General features: G+C 35.4%; 3 protein-coding genes across 3 annotated transcripts in view; 1 reads left to right on the top strand and 2 right to left on the bottom strand.

The window, feature by feature from the left end:
* LOC112052085 (short stature homeobox protein 2-like) overlaps positions 1-6,179 on the bottom strand; it is a 22,185-nt gene extending 16,006 nt beyond the window's left edge. Inside the window, exon 1 of the mRNA XM_024091010.2 lies at positions 5,215-6,179. Within this exon, the coding sequence (XP_023946778.2) occupies positions 5,215-5,440 (226 nt within the window). The 5' untranslated portion in view covers positions 5,441-6,179. The remainder of the gene's footprint in view (positions 1-5,214) is intronic.
* A 463-nt stretch (positions 6,180-6,642) lies between these two features.
* LOC112052086 (mitochondrial import receptor subunit TOM40 homolog 1-like) lies at positions 6,643-10,541 on the bottom strand. The gene is made up of 3 exons (XM_024091011.2): positions 9,819-10,541; positions 8,875-9,069; positions 6,643-7,485 (listed from the first exon to the last, which is right to left on the bottom strand). Exons 1-3 carry the CDS (start codon positions 10,539-10,541, stop codon positions 7,261-7,263), a joined length of 1,143 nt encoding a protein of 380 aa, XP_023946779.2. The 3' UTR covers positions 6,643-7,260.
* An 8,273-nt stretch (positions 10,542-18,814) lies between these two features.
* LOC112052094 (uncharacterized) lies at positions 18,815-23,556 on the top strand. The gene is made up of 4 exons (XM_024091026.2): positions 18,815-19,233; positions 20,218-20,399; positions 21,784-21,918; positions 22,319-23,556. The coding sequence occupies exons 1-4, from the start codon at positions 18,927-18,929 to the stop codon at positions 22,451-22,453; spliced, it is 759 nt and encodes a 252-aa protein (XP_023946794.2). The 5' UTR covers positions 18,815-18,926; the 3' UTR covers positions 22,454-23,556.
* The last annotated feature ends 1,159 nt before the right edge of the window (positions 23,557-24,715 follow it).

Here is a 24,715-nt window from a genome sequence, read left to right as displayed (position 1 = left end):
CATTATAGATAAGTTACGCAGCATACTCGTAGATAAGACAAGACCGCGATACGTAGCCGGTCACAAACGAAACGAGTGATACGTTTTAGAGTGTCGTTTGAAGCAATTTAGCAAATTGGGAAGCTCTCCTTTTTATACGGCAATTATGTAAATGGAGGGATTATCCAAACGTAGGCGGCGCTGCGGGCCACTCCCCGTCCCGGGGGCATTTTAACTCCTTCGGAGACTAAGACTTGCGAACGGTGATTAATTGACAAGTGTTGTACAAAATACCCCCGTTTAACACTCGGTGATTTATTCGATTGAAAGTATACTCTCAGCCCTTAGCTACTCGTTATCGCCTTTTAAGAAATTACCCGCTGCCAGAGAAAATGTCATGAAGGTAATTGATTACAATAGACCAAGAGGTCGTAGGAATATTTTGTAACATACATTTTCTATTCTCATTTCGTAATCTACTCATTAAAAAACCTCAAACCATATCACTATAAAGTAATTGCATTTAACATTACCAAAGAACCTGTTATTAATACGTAGCTTTATTTATTCCTACAGGTTTGGTAATGTTTATTACCACATGCTACAATATTTTTTTTTTATTTAAATACATCTATGGATTCTATGGCATTGCCTAAAAAAATTCAGACTTCCTTATAAGAGACAAAATCTAGGAGGGCCACGCCGAGACTAATTCTAGGAGACCAAGATGATTAAAATGTAAGAGGTCATAACTATACAAAATCTAGGAGAGCACATCATTATCAGCCGATGGACGTCCACTGCTGAACATAGGCCTCTTGCATGGATTTCCAAGCACTGCGGTCTCGGGCAGCCAGCTTTCCTACAACCCACTTGATGTCCTCGGTCCACCTAGTGAGAGATCGACCATGCGCTTTCTTGGGGCCACAACGTCCATCGGCTCTTCGGACTATGTGGCCTGCCCATTGCCACTTCAGCTTCGCGACTCGCTGAGCTATATCAGTGACTTTGGTTTGTCTGCCGATCTCCTCATTTCTGATTCGATCACACTAAGAAACCCAAAGCATAGCTCGCTCGATCGCTCGCTGAGTGCCTTTGAGCCTTTTAATAAGGCTCATAGTTAGCAACCAAGTCTCGGATCCGTAGGCATCACTGAATGGCTACACGCAATGTTCAAAGACTTTATTCTTCTTCAGGCATTGAGGAATTTCGGACGCAAAATTGTCGCGAAGTTTCCCGAACGGCAGTGTTGCAGCGGAGCTGGATTCGGAGATTCGTCTCTTTCTCGAAATTGGACCCACCTAACTGGACTGTGTGACCTAGGTATACAGGCTGTCCCGTAATTAATAGATAAAACGCAATAGTAGGTGCACCAACTAATTATGTAAAAATGATTTAGACCCCTAGGGTGACAATTTATATTTTTTTTTCGGATGGTTTTAAAATTTTGCTAGATCTAATCTGTTTTTTCAATTCTGTAGCTGCTGTAATTAAGATTTTAAGGATCTGATTCTCGTTAAACATTACGGATTAAATTACGAATATACTGTAATACTATTTTTATAAATATAATATTTCATTTCTTTTGTAGAATAAGCTTTTATTAAGATGACCCGATTAAAAAAAAACTGTCCTGTAAAAAAAGTATAGAACTGTGTACCATCATTTAAAATTTACACTTACTGAGGTTTATAAATTGGTATAAAACTTGTGTCTACTCTTTGTAGTTACAAAGTTGCTGGTAAAAATGAATGGGTGGTGCTTAATTTTGAACACAAGAAAAAACTTTAAAGAGTGCAAATTCCAATTTCTTTCGTTTAAATGTGTTTTATTACTTACTACCTACTTGTCTAAATTTTGTAATGCAGTCATTTGTATAGATTTTGTATTAAAAAAACTGATTATATATTTTTTTTAACCACGCTTACTCACACATCTGTAGTAGTAATGCTTGATTATTTAATTAATGAGGCATCTCTGTATATTTTATGAGACTCAAGTTAATGTGTCGCTCCTGGTCATCTTGAAAATGATCGTTATGTGGTCAAACATTATCATACTAAGCCCACCAGCTCGCATTGAAGCAGCGTTGTGTGTCAAAATCTACTCTCCTACAAGGCTTGTTTCCTTGGTAATAGACTATCTAAATATCCTGATAATGATTATGAAGATTTTTTTTCGTAAAATGCTCTATTCATTGAATAAACAAGCATTTTGACATATTACAGATAAATACATAATAAGAGAAAAATTTTGTTTATTTAAGCAAGTTCAAATTTAAGCAAATAGGCAGATTTAAAAAAAAAAAAAAAATTATTAAATTGATCACCTCCCATACATTTTTTCCAGCAACTTTGTAGCTACAAAGAGTAGATATAAATACCAATTTACAAACCTTAGTAAGTGTAGAAGTTTTTAAAATGATGATACCTACCTACAGTTTAATTCAAATACAATTTTTACAGGACATTTTTTTTTAATCGGGTCACAAACGTACGTAACATGTAAAGAATTAAGAAAATTCTCAGGTATGCAGGTTTCCTCACGATATTTTCCTTGGCCGTTTGAGACACGTGACATTTAATTTCTTAAAATGCACAAACTGAAAAGTTGGAGGTGCATGTTCCGGACCGGATTCGAACCCACACCCTTCGGATTTGGAGGCAGAGGATCCATTAAGCTATCACGGTATCCATTGGGCTCACGGCTATAGTATAATTATTGTCTGAGTGTAGTATTATTGCGATGTGGCTTGGTACTGTAGTATGACGTGCTATCCAGGTTGACTATTGTTTAGACAATACAAGGGGCCTATCTATACTAATATTATAAAATGTTATCGCCGTTTAGTGTTGAAAATAGTAGTCTGTGACGGATATGACGTCGCACAATCTCGTGTTGGGTGTTGGCTTCAGTGTGCTCGTGGCGTTCGAACCGTCCACATCTATTGTTGTGTAATTCTTTATGGGTTACTTGGAATAGGCGGGGAGAGTGACTTGAGTGGAAAAGGGGAGTGTTTGATATCAGTAAAAGGCGCCTTTAACCCTACACACATCGTTCGCAAGTACGTGACTCCACTCAAGGTCATTCTCTGCCATTCTAGGGTCTTATTTTGGTTACAGTTTGATTTGTTAATTAAGTTGTCCTGACAAGTGTTGTGAATCATAACCTTTGTTCTACATTATTATATATTTCTTATATTTGCAATCACCTTTAGAGTCCTATAATATCAGAAGTGGGATAAAGAACTTGTGCCCACAAAGTAAACAAAGATAACGACGAAGTTTTAAACTATCCTAAATCAGGCCAATCGTTTTTAATTTAATTGTTAAATCTAGTATGAGAGAGCATTTTTCATAAAAAGAGGGTATCAAATTAAGTGAGTATAGTCGTAGTATACACCGATGAGTCTTACATTACGATATTGTTAAATTCGAATATTAATAGTGTGTGAATCGTGATTCCAAATTTTAAGTATTGACGGTATAACTTTAGTATTGACGGTATTGACGGAAATTGTTTAGAAATTGTGTTTTCACGGTGTTCTCGATGAAACTTTGCGTTTTAATATTATGACAAGACGCGAAATGTTAGATTTTGTGTTAATATTTGCAACTTATAACTGTTTGAAATTTGTGAATTTTGATTACCGGATTAATATAACCCTACTTCATACACGACCTTAAATATAACGGTGACTTGAACTATACATAACCCTAGATACACAAGGCCCATACACACTCATTCGATTAAAAATGAGTCATACACGACCTTCAATAGTGGTTTGTACACGCTCAAGTTGTTAGTGTAAACGCAACTGCACCAGACACGGACGCGATCCAGGGACGGATGCGCCACCAGGATGGCCGAATGTTATCGCCGTTTAGTGTTGAAAATAGTAGTCTGTGACGGATATGACGTCGCACAATCTCGTGTTGGGTGTTGGCTTCAGTGTGCTCGTGGCGTTCGAACCGTCCACATCTATTGTTGTGTAATTCTTTATGGGTTACTTGGAATAGGCGGGGAGAGTGACTTGAGTGGAAAAGGGGAGTGTTTGATATCAGTAAAAGGCGCCTTTAACCCTACACACATCGTTCGCAAGTACGTGACTCCACTCAAGGTCATTCTCTGCCATTCTAGGGTCTTATTTTGGTTACAGTTTGATTTGTTAATTAAGTTGTCCTGACAAGTGTTGTGAATCATAACCTTTGTTCTACATTATTATATATTTCTTATATTTGCAATCACCTTTAGAGTCCTATAATAAAAGCTGAAGAGTTTGTTTGTTTGTTTAATCTCGCTAATCTCAGAAACTACTGTTTCGATTTAAAAATAGGGGGCGTCCGTTAGTACATTTAGCAATCTTTATAACCAATGTAGTCGTAAAGGCGTGAATTTTCAAGTCAAATGACATAGATATTCACTGCCGAAATTTAGGAAAAACGTTAACGTTTAAACCTTTTATATAAGACGAGAATGAAGAGTCATTTCAATAAGACCCTGTCCTGTCCTACGTTCGATACCACCAGTGACGTGCACTTCTTGGATGCAACAATGTACTGCCTACCTGCCTCGTTGGGAACGTTTGTTGGAGAAGGATTTTTCCGCGTTTAGTACTATTTGTACATATAGTGCATACTCTAGTTAAAACCTTGTGCAAGCCACTGCTAGGGAATACCGTTGCATAAAAATAAATATTTTGTTTCACACTTCCCAGTGTTTTTGCACTCGACATTCAAGTAACATACACAAATCATTTTAATGTTGCTAACAATGTAATTTTGCAGTTGAAAATCTTAAATGTAATGTTTTTCTAAGCCTACAAGAAATCACTACTTAGCGATAAGGCCGCCTTTTGTATCCTGCTTACCTTATGTTTCTATTAACTCTTGTTTTAGTTATTGTGGTGTATAAAGTATAAATAAATAAGATTCAGATATTCTTCAACTTGACTGTTTTCCATACTTAGAACTGGATATATATATCATGGGCTTGTAGCCAAGTTACACATCAATTCTTTCTACGAACGCTTCGCAAACCAAAAAATATATGGGAATGACGTATCCGGTACATAGGTTCATCACGTGGCCTATAGAAAACGAACGTCATCCTAATACATTTTAGTTTTCGAATCGTTAGCGTTCGTAGAAAGAGAATGGATGTCAGTATTACTTGGTGACAGGCCCTTTGCCTTCTTATAAAGGTATGTATGGCTATGGTGGTACTTAAACTTACCGTGTTTATGGTCATCGTCGTCATCCTCGCGCTTGTAGTTGTGCGGCGGCACCGGCGACACCAGCCAGTTCCGCGGCCTCTTGGGCGGCGGCGCCTTCTCCTCCAGCGCGGTGATGTCCACGTCCTCGTCCGCATCGTCCGGCTCCCCGGGCTCCGGCGGCGGGGCGGGCGCGTCGCCGCCCTCCAGCGACTTGCTGACGAAGTCCGCCAGCCGCTCCATCACCATTACTGCTCCAGACACGCGACCGCGCGCGCGGCCATCGCACGCCACGCTCTACCGAACACACTGCGGCGGAGGCGGTTCGCACACCTCCACCCCCACACAAACCACCACCTCGTTTCAATTGCGACCCTAAAAACACTTGGTTACAGTTCAATTTCAATTGGTGGAACTTCTAAGGCGGAAATCAAACCCCGCCCAAGTCTCGCGCACGCGCCCGCCCTAGCGTTTCTTCCGCGTTCCGCTCGTCCGAGACTGAAGTTGCCGACGGCGAATAATACACGCCTACATTATCGTTATATTGGAATTGAATTTTTTATGCGGTCCTTTTGTGTTGTGTACTGATGTAAATCTTGGGTGTGAAGCGTTTTGTGAATTGGGAAAATGTATGTAGAACACTACAGTGTATTCTCGTAGAGCAATTCGTAGCAAATCGCATTGCGCTTTTGCATACGTGCTGATTTGATTTTATAATAATACGCTTTTCTTGTTCTCATAGTTTACATTTATTTTTATTCTTTACAAGTTAGCTCTTGACTACAATTTCATCTCATGGTAAGTGATGATGCAATCTAAGATGGAAGCTAACTTGTTAAGAGGAGGATGAAAATCACACTCCTTTCGATACGTTACGTTTGTAACTTTCTGACAATTTTCCAAGCTTATTATTTCAAGTTTTTGTTGGAGTAGGTACCTACTTCTGCGGAGTCCGAGTATTTATTAATTAAGTAGGTAAGGATTTAAACAATCACTATAAGGGATCAAATATTTTACATGTAAACATTACCGATTCGCATTTACCTCAGACAGAAAATTTGTACCAGTGAGAGTGAGAATCTCCGAGTAAAGCCCGGAACTTGTGATGTATTTACTATTTGCTCCAAATAGTCTAACAATGCGTTTTTGTTGTGCTGACAACGCGTTTGTGTTGCCACCTTACTTACTTAAGTAGGTAGATACTAGGTACATGCAAAGCCTCCTGCATCTTCGTGAAATAGACTTACCTACTACTTAGGTACCTATACCACTTGTCTTCCTTATTTTTTAAACAAACAAACAGACAGGTACCAAGTTTTAATACACAAAAATGTGAATCAACATGTGATGCAGACCTTATCGTTTCAGGCATTTCTTGATGGTCATTCCGATAGACCAAAAGATATTCCGAAGTGCAAGTTACATAGGCAAATTATCATAAAAAATGTTTGTATTTAAAATCTATATTTCTATAAGTAAAATTAAAAATACAGCTGAATAGTTTGATGTATTAACAAAATTAGTAATCAGAAAATTATCTAAAATAAATAAACCTACATCAAATAACTAAGTAGACCTCTGTATCAAAATAATATCCAACTGATCTGAGATAACTATAATAAAAAACTTCAAACATACTGAAATAACATATAGGATTGCAATTATGTCAATTGCTACAAGGAATAACTATTACCTAGGTAGTTAGCTATCAGTCGTCTGCAGGTCGCCTGATGACACGTTCCATATCTGAAACTTCATACGATACCACTATTCAGACTGAAACAGCAATACTGTGGCAGGAATAAACCTGGCGATAGTACCTCCCCGAATGTCGATTTACAATGATTACTACAATATGACATGTATCAACGGATAAAAGCAGTTTTCTTCTTCTTAATCGTACACTCTTGGCAGAGTGGTCGTGGTTGCAGCGATGAGCGACGCCTTCTGTGCAAAAGCAGTTTTAGTGCTTTATAAAAAACCTTTTGCACGCTACATAGATAGGTCTACATTACATACATTGGACCATAAACAAAAATAGCTTATATAGACATGCAGTTCTAATAAAATCATACAATAGAGCCAGTGACACCGAATCCGAGACGAAATTTATCATTAGGATGATTAAGTAGTGCGGATACAGCGCACGCTAGCTGCGCGTTGTTCCCGCCCAGCGCCCTCTGCAGCGTGGCGCCCACCAGTCCGTCAGAGTCCACGGACCCGCGTACTGTCCACGCTGGCGTGTGCCACTCGTAGGCCAACGTCGCTACAGCTCGCCGGATTGTGAACCCCACCTACAAGACAAGTATTTAGTTACTCATCTATCACTGTCCTGTACCTACATACCTCTACATAGAAATGTTAATAAAGACTTTATTCTTAATCCTTGTAAGATCTTTCTACTTATGGAAGACTTTCTTTTTAGATTTGATGTAGCAGTCAGGTGTACGTACAAACAAGCGATTTACAGAGCAAAAATTATTAAGTACTAGCGGACCCGGTCAAGCTTCACTTTGACTTATGTGCACTTCTTCCCTATCCCTACTCTATATTACTCTACCCCTACCCCTACCCTTCCCCTACCCTTACCCCTACCTTACCTCTAATCTACCCCTACCCTACTCCTACCCCTACTTAAAACTCAAACGTTTATATGGGAAATAGAAAAGGGTTGATTTTATGGTTTTCCCAGTTATTATTCTAATTTTTCCCACCTTTTAAACCTTCCCTATACCTCCACAAACATTTCAAGACCAAGATGAGATAAATCCGTTCAGCCGTTCTCGAGTTTAAGCGAGACTAACGAACAGCAATTAATTTTTATATATATAGATTAATTTACCATCTGGTAAGCTAGACGAAGGTTTTATAATAAACGGGTTTCGATATCATACGTCTCCCTCTTTATCACGCGTTTCCGCTTTGTTGATGTTCCTTTACCTACATTACACACACAATGGCATTATTGCTTTTAACTAAGATTATAGATACTACAGTATCTCCCGTGGCCCAGCCATCAAACAACAAGTCGAATGACCGTGACGTTTAAGGCGATTGAAGTGCGCCACTACCTTCTTGCCTCGCTGTGGCGAGAAGGATCCTTAAGGATTTCCCCAGGTATAAGTACCACTAAAGGCAAATCGTCTTCTGGAATTAGTAGTAATAGTAGTACATTGCGTCTTATATTCGATAGCATCTATAGTGTGCCTTAAACAGAAATGCATTATTTCTTTAGGTACAAGTTAGCCCTTGACTAAAATCTCACCTGATGGTAAGTGATGAAGCAGTCTAAGATGAAAGCGGGCTAACTTGTTAGGAGGAGGATGAAAATCCACACCCCTTTCGGTTTCTACACGGCATCGTACCGGAACGCTAAATCGCTTATCGGTACGTCTCTGCCGGTAGGGTGGTAACTAGCCACGGCCGAAGCCTCCCACCAGCCAGACCTGGACAAATTAAGAAAATCTCAATCTGCCCAGCCGGGGATCGAACCTCCGTCTTGTAAATTCACCGCGCATACCACTGCGCCACGGAGGCCGTCAAATGCATGTCTGCGTAATGTTTCTGCACCCGACAATAGTAAAGTATTCGTAAGACACTGTAATCTCTCGCGTACCCGTACTTAACCGGCATTTAGAATAAAGTAGTTAAATAATGGTGTCCACGTGAAAAGCATTACATACTTCTAGCATTGAGGAGACGGTGAGGTAGGGCTTGATGTCTCGCGCGTAGCACACGTCGAGCCCTCTGTTACCGAGAGTGGCGCTCACGGAGTGCTTGTCGCCGGACCAGCGCGCGGCGGCCGACAATGAGCTCAACTCCGACGCCTGGCCGCGCGCCACCACCTCCGCACCGAGCGATATCTGATCTGTTACAGCCTACACACCGAAATAAACTTATGAGGAGCCTCATTAGTGCGTTTCGTTCTGTTGTCGCAACGGATCAGCACCATTGTATGTCATGACATTTCGATGACATGCCATGTTAAATATACAAAAAGCGACGCAGCCCCGACGCAGCCCCGACGCTGCGCAAAAGAGCGCAACGCAATAATGGAGATCGATCTTAAGTGTGATAATTGTAATAAACTCTGCTTTGCCTTATATTAGTAACTGCGTCGTGGATCCAGTGGTTAGACTATCCTTTAGATAAAGAGGTAATGCGTTCGAGTCCTAGGTCGGGCTAAGCAATACCAAGATTTACCTTTTTTCTAAGAAATTTTTAGTAACAAATTCACAGCCTAGAGTTGGGAAGTTGTTTGTTTTACTGCCCTTCAGAGACCACGTTAGGCTATAGTAGACATAATTTTATATAATATATGACCCTAAATCCGCCTTTCACCAACATGCATTGGAATTTGGAGTTGTGGATTGCCGGGTTATTGACACGTCAGTGATCTCAATTATACGTAGGTACGTACATATATTCTTCCTTAATAAATCTGCATACTATAATGGATGCTTTTTTTTTTATCAAAAAATGGATTTATGGTTTTTCCAAGTTTTATTTAACTAATGAATTCGACCTATCTAGTCTAAACTTGAAAGGTCAATATGTAAGTCTAACTAATTTGAGAATTCTTTAGTACCTACCCACAAGATATTTTTAAAATTATTTTCACCCTTACCTGTAAGTAATGTAGAGCAATAAATTCACGGTTCACACCAATAATAGACATTGTAAAATTGTTGAAGTAGGCGTCCAAGATGCTTTCAAAACTGTATAATTGGCCATCGGCCATCTGCGCGACGACTGTGGCCCTGGTACCCTGGGAGGGACCCACCCGTATCTCGCAACTCATTTGTCCGCCCGGCGCCGCTTCCATTACGAAGTACGGTAAGCCTATAGGCTTGCTTTTATCTACGTATGATAATAGGACTTTGTAACCGCCCGGAGTCACAGAACTAAACGACATAGAGTGTCCGAGCACCCAGTTGTTCTGAGCACTCTGTTTCAGGGACACACACGCGCCTTCAAAACACTGCGGTAGTCTGTATCTGGCGGCATTATGGATGTGCCGAAGCAACCCTGGGTTAGTTGCTCCTGCCGGCAGAGCGGGTTCCTTACGCCTCTCGCAAATGCGACCTGTACGAGACCCCGTAACCCCTGCCCCAGTTTTCCCTCTATTGCTTGCAGACTTCGTTTCATCTGTGACTCTGCACGCACACTTTGGTACGGGCGGCGCGTCGCCCCCTCCAGGTGGAGGGGACGGGCCGTCAGAACATGGAAGAGTTTCTTTTCTAGGACTACCGGGATTTGATTTTGCATAGATAGTTTCCGTCTTAGTTAACTTTAAAATATCGTACAGAGATGGCATATAGAACTTCGATCCATTTTCAGTTCTGTGCATTCTTATTTAATTTAATAATCATCAATATCAATCCATTTATTTATAAACAGTAAAATATACATAAAACGTACTTTTCTATTCAGTTGTCAAAAAAGACATCTTTATATTGACATTGGTCCTGTTTTCATAAGTTTTTGTAATTAGAATTTATAGGTAGGTACTATCATGGGAGTGAAACTTCCGCACAGTTCGCTTACGTAAAATATTTTTTATGAAGTGCTGCCCTCCAGCGCTCACGGTACAAAAACTTAAGCGAAGTTTTCTCAGGCACAATATAGATGGCACGCATGAAGCACATTATTTGATTAAAATCACTCCTGTTCAAACTATGAAAATTTTAAAAAACATAGTTTCAAATATGACAGTTTAGCTGTCTTTGAATTTTTTCTGTTGTTGCTATAGTGACATGTTGTTTAAAACTTGGTGACAGTGGTGAACGAAAAATATTAAAATAAGATGTAATCGGTACAAATAAGTGATTAAAATGGGTATTACTTGTGGATTTCGTGTGCATAGTTAATAATTAACCATGGAACATGCTCGACCACCATCGGAATTATGCTTAGAAGGCGGCCCGGTGTGTCACGAAACGGCGTGGCGAAAATGTCGCCAACAATTTTACGTGTTCTTAAAGGTGATCAGTGTGTAGATGTTATCAGTGGTTATTTATAATCATAAAAGTCAATATTCATAGTTGGTGCACTAATGTTATCAGGCTGCTGAAGTGCATTAAGATATTTTCATAATCACAAAAGAAAAAATAAATCGTTGAATAATAAGAATCTTCTTTTTTTTCTTTGATTAAAAATCCTTTAATATTTGAAGGATTATTGTAGTTTGTTCTCCTTATTACTATATATTTATAAAATTTGGCTATTTTAAATATTTAGGTACATTAGTATTATATAGTGAAATATTAAATGTTTACATTAATTTTTTTTCATTAATAATATATAAGAATTAAGGAAATCAACTAAAAATATAGATTGTACTCGTAGAGGGAACGCCATCTATAGGTATAAATCTAATTAGATTGCGCCATCTAGTGATCACGGTACATAACTTTTTTAAACTGAAATGAGAGTTGCGTATCTATCTCAATATATAATGTATCATCTATGGGTACTATTATCTTATCTATAGTTAATAGGTATTATAAAGCTAGAGAGTTTGTTTGTTTGCTTGAACGCGCTAATCTCAGGAACTACTGATCCGATTTAAAAAAATATTTCAGTGATAGATGGCCCATTTATCGACGAAGGCTATAAGTAGGTTTTATATTATCCCACTAAGACCAATAAGAGCGGAGTAACAATGAAGAATGTTTAAAAATCGGATTTTTCATATTGAGAGCTTACGCTGCATGCGCTGCGTGCGTAAACGGTTGAAGTTTTGCAAAAATCATGTATGACAGAATTGTCATAATAACCAACAATCTACAGGATTTAAGATTATAAGACCCAGTGCTTACTTGTACACTGCAGAAGCTAGTCACTGGTATAAATCATAAACAGACGCCAAACATTCTCAGGGATCTGTAGAACATTTTCTACAACTGATTATTAACAAGTAATTTTTCGTGAGTAGCTTAATCTCGATAAAACGATAAACTTTTTTATTAGTAGCAACTTTTGGTAAACTACCCTCCTCCCAACTTGTATCAATAATTATTAAAAGTTGATACTAACCAGCTGTTTTTTTACTGTTGCTTAATTATTAATAGTTATACAACTTAACAGCCACAATGTCCTGCAAATTGCGTGATACATTCTCTCGTTCCGACGCTCAGAAATTTTTATGTCTTGGTAACTCAGCTACCAGAACCAAGAATTTTTGTAACTATAAAAGTTGATCGTATCATCGAGATTATGTTACTCACGAAAAAATAACTTGATAGTAATCAATCCCGGACTTTACACAGACAATGAAAAATGTAATACAGAAACCTACTGGTACATACCTACTACTATAAATAATACTACTACAATAAAGGCTAAATAAATTCTGTAAGATCATATTTTTAATCGTTACTAACAAACACAGTAAGTACCTGTACATACGACTTCGAATAAAGAACGATTTAAAACAGTTTGAAAGCTGAAATCCTACGCTATTGTCATAGTTATGTAATAAGACGTTAGGCAATTATGGACTTTTTTGGTAATAGTAGCTTTGGGAGGTAGAAGTAGGAGTACTTAGAAAATGAAAATAAAACAAGATATATAAGTACCAATGACTGTATCTGATAGGTTTAAGGTTTGGACCTGTGTTACATGTTACCTCCTAATCCTAAAGCCACTTCCTTGTTGTTAGTTGCGTAGACTAGGTAAGTACCTAGGTACTTACAAATAAGGTAGGATAAAGTTTGAAGTTGACCCCTATATCAGAGTGGAGCCAACCGGCTTTGGTACTACCTACGTAGGTATATATAGAGAGCCGTGATAGCCCAGTGGAAATGAAATCTGCCTCCGATTCCGTAGGGTGTGGGTTCGAATCCGGTCCGGGGCATGCACCTCCAATTTTTCAGTTGTGTGCATTTTAAGAAATTAAATATCACGTGTCTCAATCGGTGAAAGAAAACATCGTGAGGAAAACCTACATACCAGAGAATTATCTTAATTTTCTGCGTGTGTGAAGTCTGCCAATCTGCATTGGGCCAGCGTGGTGGACTATTGGCCTAACCCCTCTCATTCTGAGAGGAGACTCGAGCTCAGCAGTGAGCCGAATATAGGTTGATGACTAATTGTAAGTACATTACAAATTTTTACTTTCACACGTAAGGGGCCCGGGTGTAGTACGGGGCCCTATATCATTGATACGGCAGATACGGCGGTAGTTACGCCCCTGAATATTCCACTAGTATAATATCGATACTGTCGACATTATCGATACCTAGCGAACTCGTAAAAGTATTTATACATAATATCGATAGTATTAATATATAGTTTCGATTTCAAGGTGATAGTTGACCTTGAAATCGAAACTATATATTAAAAAAATATATTAATAGCGTAGAAGGAGCTGCGATCGGTACTTTTTTTTTTTTTTTTTTTTATAATTTATTTTACGGCCTTGGATACAAGTCCTTATAGGCCCTGCTTAAAATATTACAATTTTTCTTAAAAATAATACAAAGCACTTAAAATTATCGTCGTCGTCGTCTAAATATAAATTTACTACTGTATTTTACAATTTTTCTATTGTGTTACTAATGAAATCTAAAACAGGCTTATAAAATAAATGGTTCCTCAACAATTCCTTAATGTGGCGGGGATCACACTTAATTTAGTTTTCTTCCTTTACTAACTCTATCGAACTTGCTAATATTATTCTTTGTATACCAAAAGCTGAACACTTGAAAATTATGTGATTGATATCTGCGTCATCTTTTTTACAGTACATGCATTTGTTATCTTTATAAATTTTTAATTTGAATAAATGGCTTGGCACTAAACAGTGACCAAACCTTAGTCGGTTTATTATTGATATGAATTTTCTTGAATCCCAACTCATTTTGTTATACCATGGCTGCACCGGTATTTCATTTTGTATGTCTGCGTACCAACATCCTTTACTTTTACTAGTTTCCTTCCAAAGTTCATGCCAAAGCAACTTCTGTCTCTTCTTCACTTCATGATAAAAGTCTGTAAATGGAGTTTTGATATTGTCTGAACAATCTTCATTAAACAATCCTTGTCTTGCTACAGAATCAACCAGTTCATTGCCCGCTATACCTCTGTGGGAGGGTACCCAGACAAATTCTACGTTCATTCCAGTTTTTCTTATGTCTATATTTTTAATTTGAAAAATAATGTATGAAGACTTATAACTAAAATTGAAATTGTTAATAGCTAAAAGAACACTTTTGGAATCTGTTACTATAATACAATTATTTACACTATGTAAAATTTCCTCTTTTATATAAGAAATTGCTTTTAAAATTGCAAAAGATTCCGCAGTAAAAATACTACATCGAGAATTTAACTTAAACGCTTTACTAAATTTGTTTTGTGGATCATAGAAAGCAGCACTTACAAAGTGCTGATTTTTAGATCCATCTGTATATAACTTATAATAATATTTACAATTTTTATCAATAAACATCCGGAAGTCTATGTTTGACGTAATATTCAACAAATGAATTTTATTTTTCATAATCAAGCTCTCAAAGGAGCAAGAGTACATGGGCCAGGCGTTACTAACATTTATGTTAGTGGCAATATTATGCATATATGTCATAATAATAGATATGGTAGGTTGTTTACCTGCCAAAAGTGAATTTGCAGTCGCTTGTAAAGATTCAGTTGTAGATTTAGTTACAGTTAGTAAACTATTTGGAAGCAAAAGTTTGTTCACTATTGAGGAGCTCGACGATAGAGCTTTCAAACAAAATCTTTCAGCTAAATATATGCGTCTTACAATTAAAGGAGAAATACAAGTCTCTACTTCCATTGAATTAACAGGTGTGGAGCGCATAGCCCCACTTATTATGCGCAAGCCAATGTTTTGAATAACATCAAGTTTTTTTAATAATGTGGAATTGACTTGCATATATGCAAGGAAACTATAATCAAAGTGACTTCTGACCATGCTTTTATATAATAGAGATAGGACTTTAGGATCAGAGCCCCAAAACGTTCCAGTCAAACATCTCAATAAATTAATGCCTTTTAACGCATTTTTGCTAATATAATTAATATGTCTGTCAAATTTTAATTTATTATCGATAATTACACCCAAAAATTTCTTTTGATTTACAAATGGAATATCTGTACCATTATATTTGATGTTATTCCCCACTGGGCTGCCAAAAATCATACATGAACTTTTGGAAGTATTGATATTTAATTTTAACAAATTTTTATAATAAGACTGCAACTGGAACAGTGCAGAATTAATAGTATTTTTAGCTATTTCTATATTTCTATTTACACTATACATTAACAAGTCATCCGCAAATTGTAAAATTTTAACATCTCCTAATAAAAAATTTTCAATTTGTGAGGTGTATAAATTATACAAAATTGGTGACAATGCTGAATCTTGCATAAGACCTTTACTAGTTTGGTTTATCCCATGGAGTATATTATTGTACTTAACATAAAAGTGTCTATTATTAAAAAAATTTGAAAGCCATTTTAACATTTTTCCAGGGATACCGATTTCATGAAGACAATTGATGAGCTGGTTTAAGTCCACATTATCATAAGCCCCCTCTATATCCAAAAATATACATACTGCTGTGGATTTAGACAATTGACAATTCTTCATATCATATATAAATGAAGTTATACTCTCTGATGCGCTTTTACCTCTACGGAAACCATATTGAAAACCTGGTAATAAATTATTAGTTTCTACAAAGTAGTCCAATCTTAGTTTAAGCATTACTTCAAACAATTTTCCTATGCAAGAAGTCAGCGATATAGGTCTGTAAGAATTGCAATCGTCTTCAGGTTTATCTTGTTTCAAAATTGGTATTATACATTGAATCTTCCAACTCTCTGGAATACATTGAGAAAGCCATAACTTGTTAAAAATATTAAGTAAAGCTATTTGACCTGCTTTATGTAACTTTTTAAACATTATATAAGGAATGTCGTCTAATCCTGGTGCAGATTCCTTTCTTGATTGAAGTGCTATATTGAATTCTGCATAGGTGAATGGATTTAGTAGCCACATGGAATTTTCATTGTCATTGTTGTATTCAAAAACAGAGTTGATTAAGTTTGTGTTATTATTATTCTGTTTAAGTTTTGAGATGAAATTTGGAATCCATACATCATTTTTAAGTTTCGGTTGGTTATTTATTCGTTTAAATCTTTTCATATAATTCCATATATAAGTTATAGGAGTGTATCTATTAAATGATGAACAAAGTTTATTCCAACTATCTTTCTTTGCTTTTTTAATGATTATTTTTTTAAGTGCATCTATTTTTTTATAATTTATATAATTTACCATTAACCCTACTTGCCTATATAATTGTAAAGCCTCTTTGGAATTTTTAACTGCTACAGCACAATTTTCATCCCACCAAGGAGCGGGAGCTTTAATAGTTCTTGGACCCTCAAATTTAACAAGCGGAATACATTCTTTTTTTAAAATGTTCAAAATTTCACAAAATTTGTTATATGACTGTAAAGGATCTAGTTCATTAAATGTCATATACTCAAAATACTCCTTGGATTTCTTAAAATATTTATCCCAATCTGCTTTATTATATAAAAATTTCTCTACTTTATCATTGACAGAATATTTAGATGGAATTAAGTTAATTTTTGTGAATGTGGGATAGTGGTAACTACCCAAAGTGTCTACACCTACTGTCCATTCACATAACGGAGCGAGCACTGGGCTCACTCCAGTTATGTCAATAGCAGAACTATTTGCATATGGTCTCTGAAGTGTAGTAGACCTACCAGAATTTAATATGCACAGATCCTGTTCATCAAAAATATCAAATAGGCTTCTACCCCTTGAATTTGTACTATGGCAACCAAAAGAAATATGATGTGCATTAAAGTCTCCTGCTACTAAACAGGGCTTTGGCATATCACTGATGATACTTTTAAGTCTATTGATTTTACATTTATTTTTATTTTTAGGTGGACAATAAACACAAAGTATTGATAAGTCACCAACATTGGTTCCTAAAGAAATTGCTATGGATTGAACATCTTCATAAAATTTTGTTTTCAAAAGTTTATATTTAAATGTATTTCTTAATAAAATACCTACACCACCATGTTCATTCTTTGCATTTTTTCCAACAAAGTTATAGCCTGGGATTTTTACAAGATTACTAGAGTTTTTAAGCCAAGTTTCATTTAATAATAAAATATCAATATTTTCCTGTGTTAAAAATGTTTTTACTAAGGGTTTTTTATTATTAATACTCTGAATGTTATGTTGAGCAATAATGAGCTTTGAAGCCATTAAACTTTATTCAAATGTTTCAAAAATGCTTCTTTAATTTTACTTGTGCTTTTTATGTCATTTGAGTTTCCTATAGTAACTAATGTATTAATTATTGCGGATAATATTTTTTTATTATTAATGATATCTGAATAAGAAATATCTAAATTTTCTTGTGTGTCTAGTTTAGATTGGTGGAATTTTTGCTGTATTTGTTGAGGCTTCGGGAGAGTAGGAAAATTAACACTATTAATTTCAATTACCTTAGCATAACATTGTTTATTTTTTTCTAATCTCGCTGCCTTTATCGGGCAAGTTTTGGATATGGCTAAGTGAGCTCCACCACAATTACTGCACTTCAATGTATCAGCCGTGCATGCTTTGTAGTGGTGTTCACCAGCACAGCGTGAACAGACCTGTATATTTTTGCATATTTTCCCATAGTGATTAAATCTCATACATTTAAAACATTGCATTAGTGGAGGAATATATGTATAGACCTTATAACGCCAATTGTCTAAATATATATATTGTGGTAAAGTTGTTCCTGCAAAAATTACACTAATAGTTGACAAAGGAACAACATCGTCTACAACCTTTTTCATGAATCGTCTTACACCAATAATCTCACACTCTGAAGAAAGTTTATTAAATAGTTCATGGTTACTGGACTCTTTAGGTATAAACCTGACAACCCCCACCCTCTCCACAGAAGATGCCGGGATGAAGGCACGAAGATTGTAAACCGTTAGGCATTCATGTTTGAGAAAATCATTGGCTGCTGTTGCTTGTTTGAATACTAACATTATTTTGTTAGCATTAATGCGCCTGCTCTCATAGATACCTTTTACTTGTTTAAAGTATTTGGACACAACTAATGGGTTTTTGTTCCCCAATTTAATTTCCGCCTCACTGCTTTCCACAAACACTGGGAATTCCGCGTTAGTGCTATTATCCGTGTAGGCTCTGCTATAACCTGCCTTTATATAGGGTTTATATTTTAAACTCTCGTCCTCACCAGACTTATGCACTTTACGTTTTTTTCTGTCTAGCCTTTCGTGGGCATCACCATCACTGTCTGACGGCATTTTGCCTGATTTAATTTACATTTGTACACTTTATTTCACACGTATATTACTGAAAAAATTTTAAATTAAAATTTTCAATTTTAAAAGCACGCTTCTCGATTCCCGCCAAAAAATCGAATCATCGGTACTTTTATAAAATTAAGGGCACAGACGACAAATGAAGCTATAATCATTTGACGTTTGTGTTGATTGATGTGAAATGACAATTACTGTCAAATGAGACATGACATTTTGCAGCTGATAGTATTGTTTGTTTGTCTGTGATTGATTTCTTGTTTTTGTTTTGTGGTTTACGTCACTGGGGTTTTTTTACTTTGTTTCCGCTTAATCCTTATTTGTTTTCAATTATTTTCACACAATTTATTACTAGATCTCGAAAATGGCTAGCAAGCTAAGTGCCAAGTTTTTAGATTTATTCAAAAACCTCAAATCGGATGCTGTACCGAGGCCACCGCGGCAAAATGATTCATCCCCGCAAGATAACTCACAAACAGAAGCACAGAATGACAATGTGGATTTCGGGGACGACCAGGAAGAAATATTTGTCGAACAAGATGATCCTAAGAAAGGCAAGAAGAAGCCGAAGTATAAGAAATCTTTCTCCACACCAAATAGAGATACTCCCGATATGCCAGAGGACGATGATAGACGGAGCAGTAACGCAAGTAGCACCGTCAACACTCAAGGTAACACTAAATACATTTTGTGGCTTCCTATAATCAGAGACTTCCTAACACCCCACACACTTGTATAGCAATACTTAGCAATGTTTATTTGTGTGTGTGTGTGTGTGTGGGGTAGCACCCTTTGACAAAGTGTGGGAATAAATCTACACAGTATCTGTAAATTGTTACATTATATAATATAATATATATAATATAATATACAATTTGCTGTTACATATTGTTAGATATTCTCAGAAGTGTAGATTAGATTAACTGCACTCTTCTTATTACCTATATCTATTGTTGCTGAGAAGAGAAAACCTGTGTCAGTATTTAACAATTTTCATCATGTAAGCATGTAACAACATGTAGTATTAAAAATTATGTCTGTTCATGACTCATTATGTATGTGCAAATTGTACATACAAATGGTGGTAACCAGTCAACTTGGAGGTTAAAACCACAATATCTATTAGGCTAAAACAGTCCTATAAGGTCCTCACTGGGACCATTCTTCTGTAATATAATATTTTAGATTAGCTTTTGAGCATTATGTTATAATATTGCCGTTGTGGTGGAACAAAGTTTGTATAGAGGAGAGAGTTGTAAAGCTGTGTTATGAAAATTAATCCCTTGATTGGTAGTTCTCTTAGAGTTTTTGCCATGATGAGGTCATAACCTGGGGCTCTATAGAATTTTAGACTCATGATGAGTGATGATAGCCGCCTTTACTTCTGATATTTTGTCTTTAATGTAACATTTTAAATTCATATACATATTCTTCACTGTAATGCTCTGATGTTACAAATTGTATCAAAATATTATGGTTCGGTTCTCCACACTTATTGAAAATTAATAAGTTAAAACAAATTTGATAGAATATTTAGATTAAAAACTCTAAACTGTATTTATCATGGCATAACAGATTATTAGAGGATGTGTGTGTTGAGATATGGAATTTATTCACCAAATAAATTTTGACTCATTTTATGACATTGTTATCAGCAACTGGCAATGTCATTAACATAGTGAACTCCAACAACGTCCGATGTGGGAACGAACTTGTGTACTACATGGGCCCTGTTTATGGCCATCGTGGGCAGCCAAACGCATCTGCAAATTTTGAAGATGAAGAACCTGTTGAGAAAACTAACTTAATTATCCGCCTGTTAGAAGCTACAAATAAGGTATCCTTCTTTATTAAATTTTTAAACCTGACTTTCTTAGTTTACAGATTGTATCAGATCAGTGTAGAACTGTGGCATTGTACCTCATAAACAAATAATAATATAATAAATATAAATAAATATACTTAAACAATACACATCACTATCTAGCCCCAAAGTAAGCATACAGAGTAGCTTGTGTGGGTGCTAAGATAGTTGATATTATAATTATAATATTAATATACAATTATATACTACATATAAATACTTATATAATGTATAAATACATATAAATACTTATATAATGTATAAATACACACAGACACTGGAAAACACTCATTGCCCATCACACAAATATTTTCCAGTTGTGGGAATCGAACCCACAACCGTGGATGCAGAAAGCAGGGTCACTACCCACTGCGCCACGCGGCCGTCAATGGATTGATTTGGATCTGTTTTTTTTAAAGTAGTAGTAGTTGAAAGGGAGATTAAATAACTGTAAGACGTAAGATTACATACATTACATTTTTACACTAAAGTCATTATTTCAACAAAATTATTCACTGCCTTGAGGTTTCTCAAGATTTTGGAGTATAACAAATTTTTCTTATTAATTCAAAAGATTCTGTATTTGTGCTGTGCAATATACAAACCTGCCTGATGGAATGCAATGACAAGATCTATACTACAGCCTTTCTTGATGTTACCAACAAATAAATTGTACAGCACAAATAAAGAATTTTTTGAATTCTCTATAATAAGTTGTTATATGCTTGCCTAGAAGATGTCTATTCACTGTTGCTATAAAATAGTTAAAAAATACATAACAAATGGGGATGATGACTAGGTTTGAATATATTGATTTTTATGATACATTCGGGTAAATAAGGTTAATTTTAACTAATTTATACATAAAAAGCAAAGATTGTTTGGATATTTGCAAAATAAATAAGATTATAAAATTTCAAAATCTATTAAATTTTTTTTATCGTAATTAGATGAAAATTCATACAGTTTTAGCTTCCTTACATTAAATGTGACATTTTTCAATAAATGAACAATGAACATAAACGCACAAATAACAAAGATATTAGTAATTTTGTTTGAACGCCCATACAAACCTAACGATCAGCGAGCCAACGACGTCACTAAATCGTGCCATTTTGTATGGAGCGTTTTTTCAGGGATCCGTGGCAGCGCCGCAAATCTGACCCTTTAAATTCCTGTAGCTCCGAAAGTAATGATCGAAGATACCCTGTTACTTTTACAAAATTGCTTTGCTATTAGTATACTCTTAATTTACATACAATTTAAAAAACTGTCATCATCCCTATTGTCAGGTTTGAAAAGGTTGCAAATAATTAAACTTACAAAATTCAAAATTCTTTGATTTCTCTTTTTTCAGCCTGAACATGATTATATTGAATATATATCAAAACACTTGGGCAAGAACTGGTACAGTTTCTTCAGAAGACTGGGTTATAAGCAAGGAGAAATTGAAACTGTTGAAATTGACATGGCCAAACATGGAGTAGCAGAGGTAATTATGTAAATTAACTTTTTTACTAAGACTACTAAACTAAAGTATCCCTAAATATGTGGTTTTCTTTATGCTTATTTTTGTCAAAATTATTTCTGGAGTTAAAGGAATATTTGGTATATCTTTTAAATATTCATCAACATACCCATATCCCTTTGACTAGGAATAGACAATAAACCAGCGGGCAAGGATTGAACCACATTGGATTGGGTTTTATATTTTTATATGTAGGTATAGATACATATCACAATAATATTACGAGTAGAAAGTAGAAAGGCGGACGCCCTCGACTTCATCCACGCAGATGAAGTCGTGGGCGTCCGCTGGTAGAAATGTAAAACATACTTCTAAAGGTTTTTTCAATAAATACAATTTAATAATATTTTCATTTTCGTTAAAGGCTCGTTACAAATTGCTACTTGATTGGATCCGCAACGACGATGACGGTACATTGGGAAAATTAGCTAACGTTCTGTGGGAGGACGGTGAGAGGCAGATTGTTAAAGAAATGGCCGCCATGTACAACAAAGGTTAATAACAATGAAGCTGGTCGGAAGTACAAAGTAATTGAGCAATAACGTATTTTTACTAGAGAAGTAAATATAATATTAATCATTTATATTAATGTTGTTGTAAAATTGATTAATATTCATAAGTTGATATGTTTGTATATATAGATTGACAGAGAAGGTTTTTGAAGTACAATTCTTAAATAAGTATCATTTATTGTTATTGTTTATGTAAAGAATGGATGCATTTTCAATTTATAATAATAATAAAAATAATATTTTAAATTTGTATTAGAAAAATATAAAATTGCATGCTATTTGGGATATAGGTATGAATTAGTTGTAAAGATGGTTAACCAGTGGTTAATTGGTGGTAGCAGGTAAAGTTATCAGCTTGAATTTTATATAGGTATAAATATATACCTATATAAAATTTAAATGTGTCAGGCAAGGGTTTACCTACATTAAAGCTAAGTGGTCATGATTTCTCAAATCATCCTGAAGAAAACATTAAAAGAACACGCTTTATATACCTACTTGAACGATTTAACATCTTTGTTACCTGCTACCTCCCAAAGTTACCATAGTCCATGGTTGTCAACTACATATATGTATTAACATATAAACTATTTATGTAAAAACATATATATTAGAAGTTTGAGCTGACGAACTTTCAGCTTTTATAAAATCACGAAAGTCTGATCATTGCATGCTGATAGTCCATAATACGTTTACTTTAAACCTAATCTATTAAAGATAAAAGATATGATTGTTCGCATTGAGTAGGCTCCGAAACTACTGAACCGATTTTAATCATTCTTTCACTGGTGAGTAGCTACAGTTTCCCTGGGTGCTATAGGCTATATTTTATCCTCGTATACCTACGGAAACGGTAACTACGCGGGTGAAACTGCGTGACATCGGCTAGTTTTAAATAATACTCAAAACTGTGTAGCTGATTTATTGACCAGTAATAGGTATTTAATTGTAAAATCTTGTTTTGTAATGAACGCGTTAAGTACTTGAGATTTCAATTTATATGTATAATAAAGACATGTGCTTAAATCATAGTCGCTAATTGTTTTTGTATATAAATTATCTAAAATTTGGTTTAAAAATACGACAAAAATATCACAGTCTGACCTATCTAAGATCTTATTTGTGATAATCTTAGATTATCAAAATCTTGCGGATGCCCGCGACTTTGTCCGCCCTTAGACCTCTTTAAACCGGCCCTATCGCAAAATCCGTTCTTCGCGGATACCTACTAACTATAGACTACCTCCCTGCCAAATTTCATCTTTGTACGTCATTTCGAGATTTCGTGACCTTTCGCATTTACATTTATGAAGATGACAATATAGGTGTCAACATGTAAAAGCATTTTTGAAAAAATAAAGAAGATGACAAACCTCTTGGTGCAACTAATTTAATGTATTTCGAGATTATGATGTTTTACTAGCTAAGTAGGTAATTGTGTAATGACGGATGCAGAGTAAATTTTCCGAGCATTCAAAGGGCATTATAGCCCTGTTAATGCGTATTTTGTAAAGAAATATATTTTAGATATGAACCATTTTAACCACATTTTATAAATATTTTAGTGTTAGGTACACTATTCATTATTTTATATATACCTATTTTACAATTTTTATGGTGCTCGTTTTTACTAAATGGTAATTTTACTATTATTGCTTAGTTAAGTGCACTATAAGACTAAGTTTTTAAAAATCAATACAATATACATTATTTTTCTTCCATTCCAATTGTATTAGACACAAAATAGGTGTCTTAATTAGTTTTACTAAGTATGAATGAAATTTATGAAAATGAAAATTATTCTGTGATATTCAGACGATTATATGAAAATTTATATTGATGTAAAAAGGAGATTTGCTAAAAATATTTGATTTTGTTATTTGATGTCGTTTTCTAGTCATGCACTCTCAACAACCGGAAAATAAATTTTTGCATGCCAAATTGAGAGATAAAATATTATATGTATCTATCTATACATATAAGACTAGATACCAAGGCTCTTATAATAAATTATTTTTTTCATTGTATTTGCATTTTTGAATTATATCCTTTAACGTTAAATAGTTACAATTATAATACACACAATTACACTACAATACAATTACAATAGTCAAATAATTTAAATTAATTACATAAACTAGCGGACGCCCGCGACCCTGTTCGCGTGGAAATCAATGTAAACTTTCAAGTGTTTTCACCATTTTAGGGTTGAATTTTGAAAATTTTTAATCACATTTTATTTCGTATAT

Source organism: Bicyclus anynana, chromosome 1 (assembly GCF_947172395.1).
Source record: "Bicyclus anynana chromosome 1, ilBicAnyn1.1, whole genome shotgun sequence".
Taxonomy (NCBI): domain Eukaryota; kingdom Metazoa; phylum Arthropoda; class Insecta; order Lepidoptera; family Nymphalidae; genus Bicyclus; species Bicyclus anynana.
The sequence above is the reverse complement of the archived record's forward strand: the minus strand, read 5'-3'. Positions and strand labels throughout refer to the sequence as shown.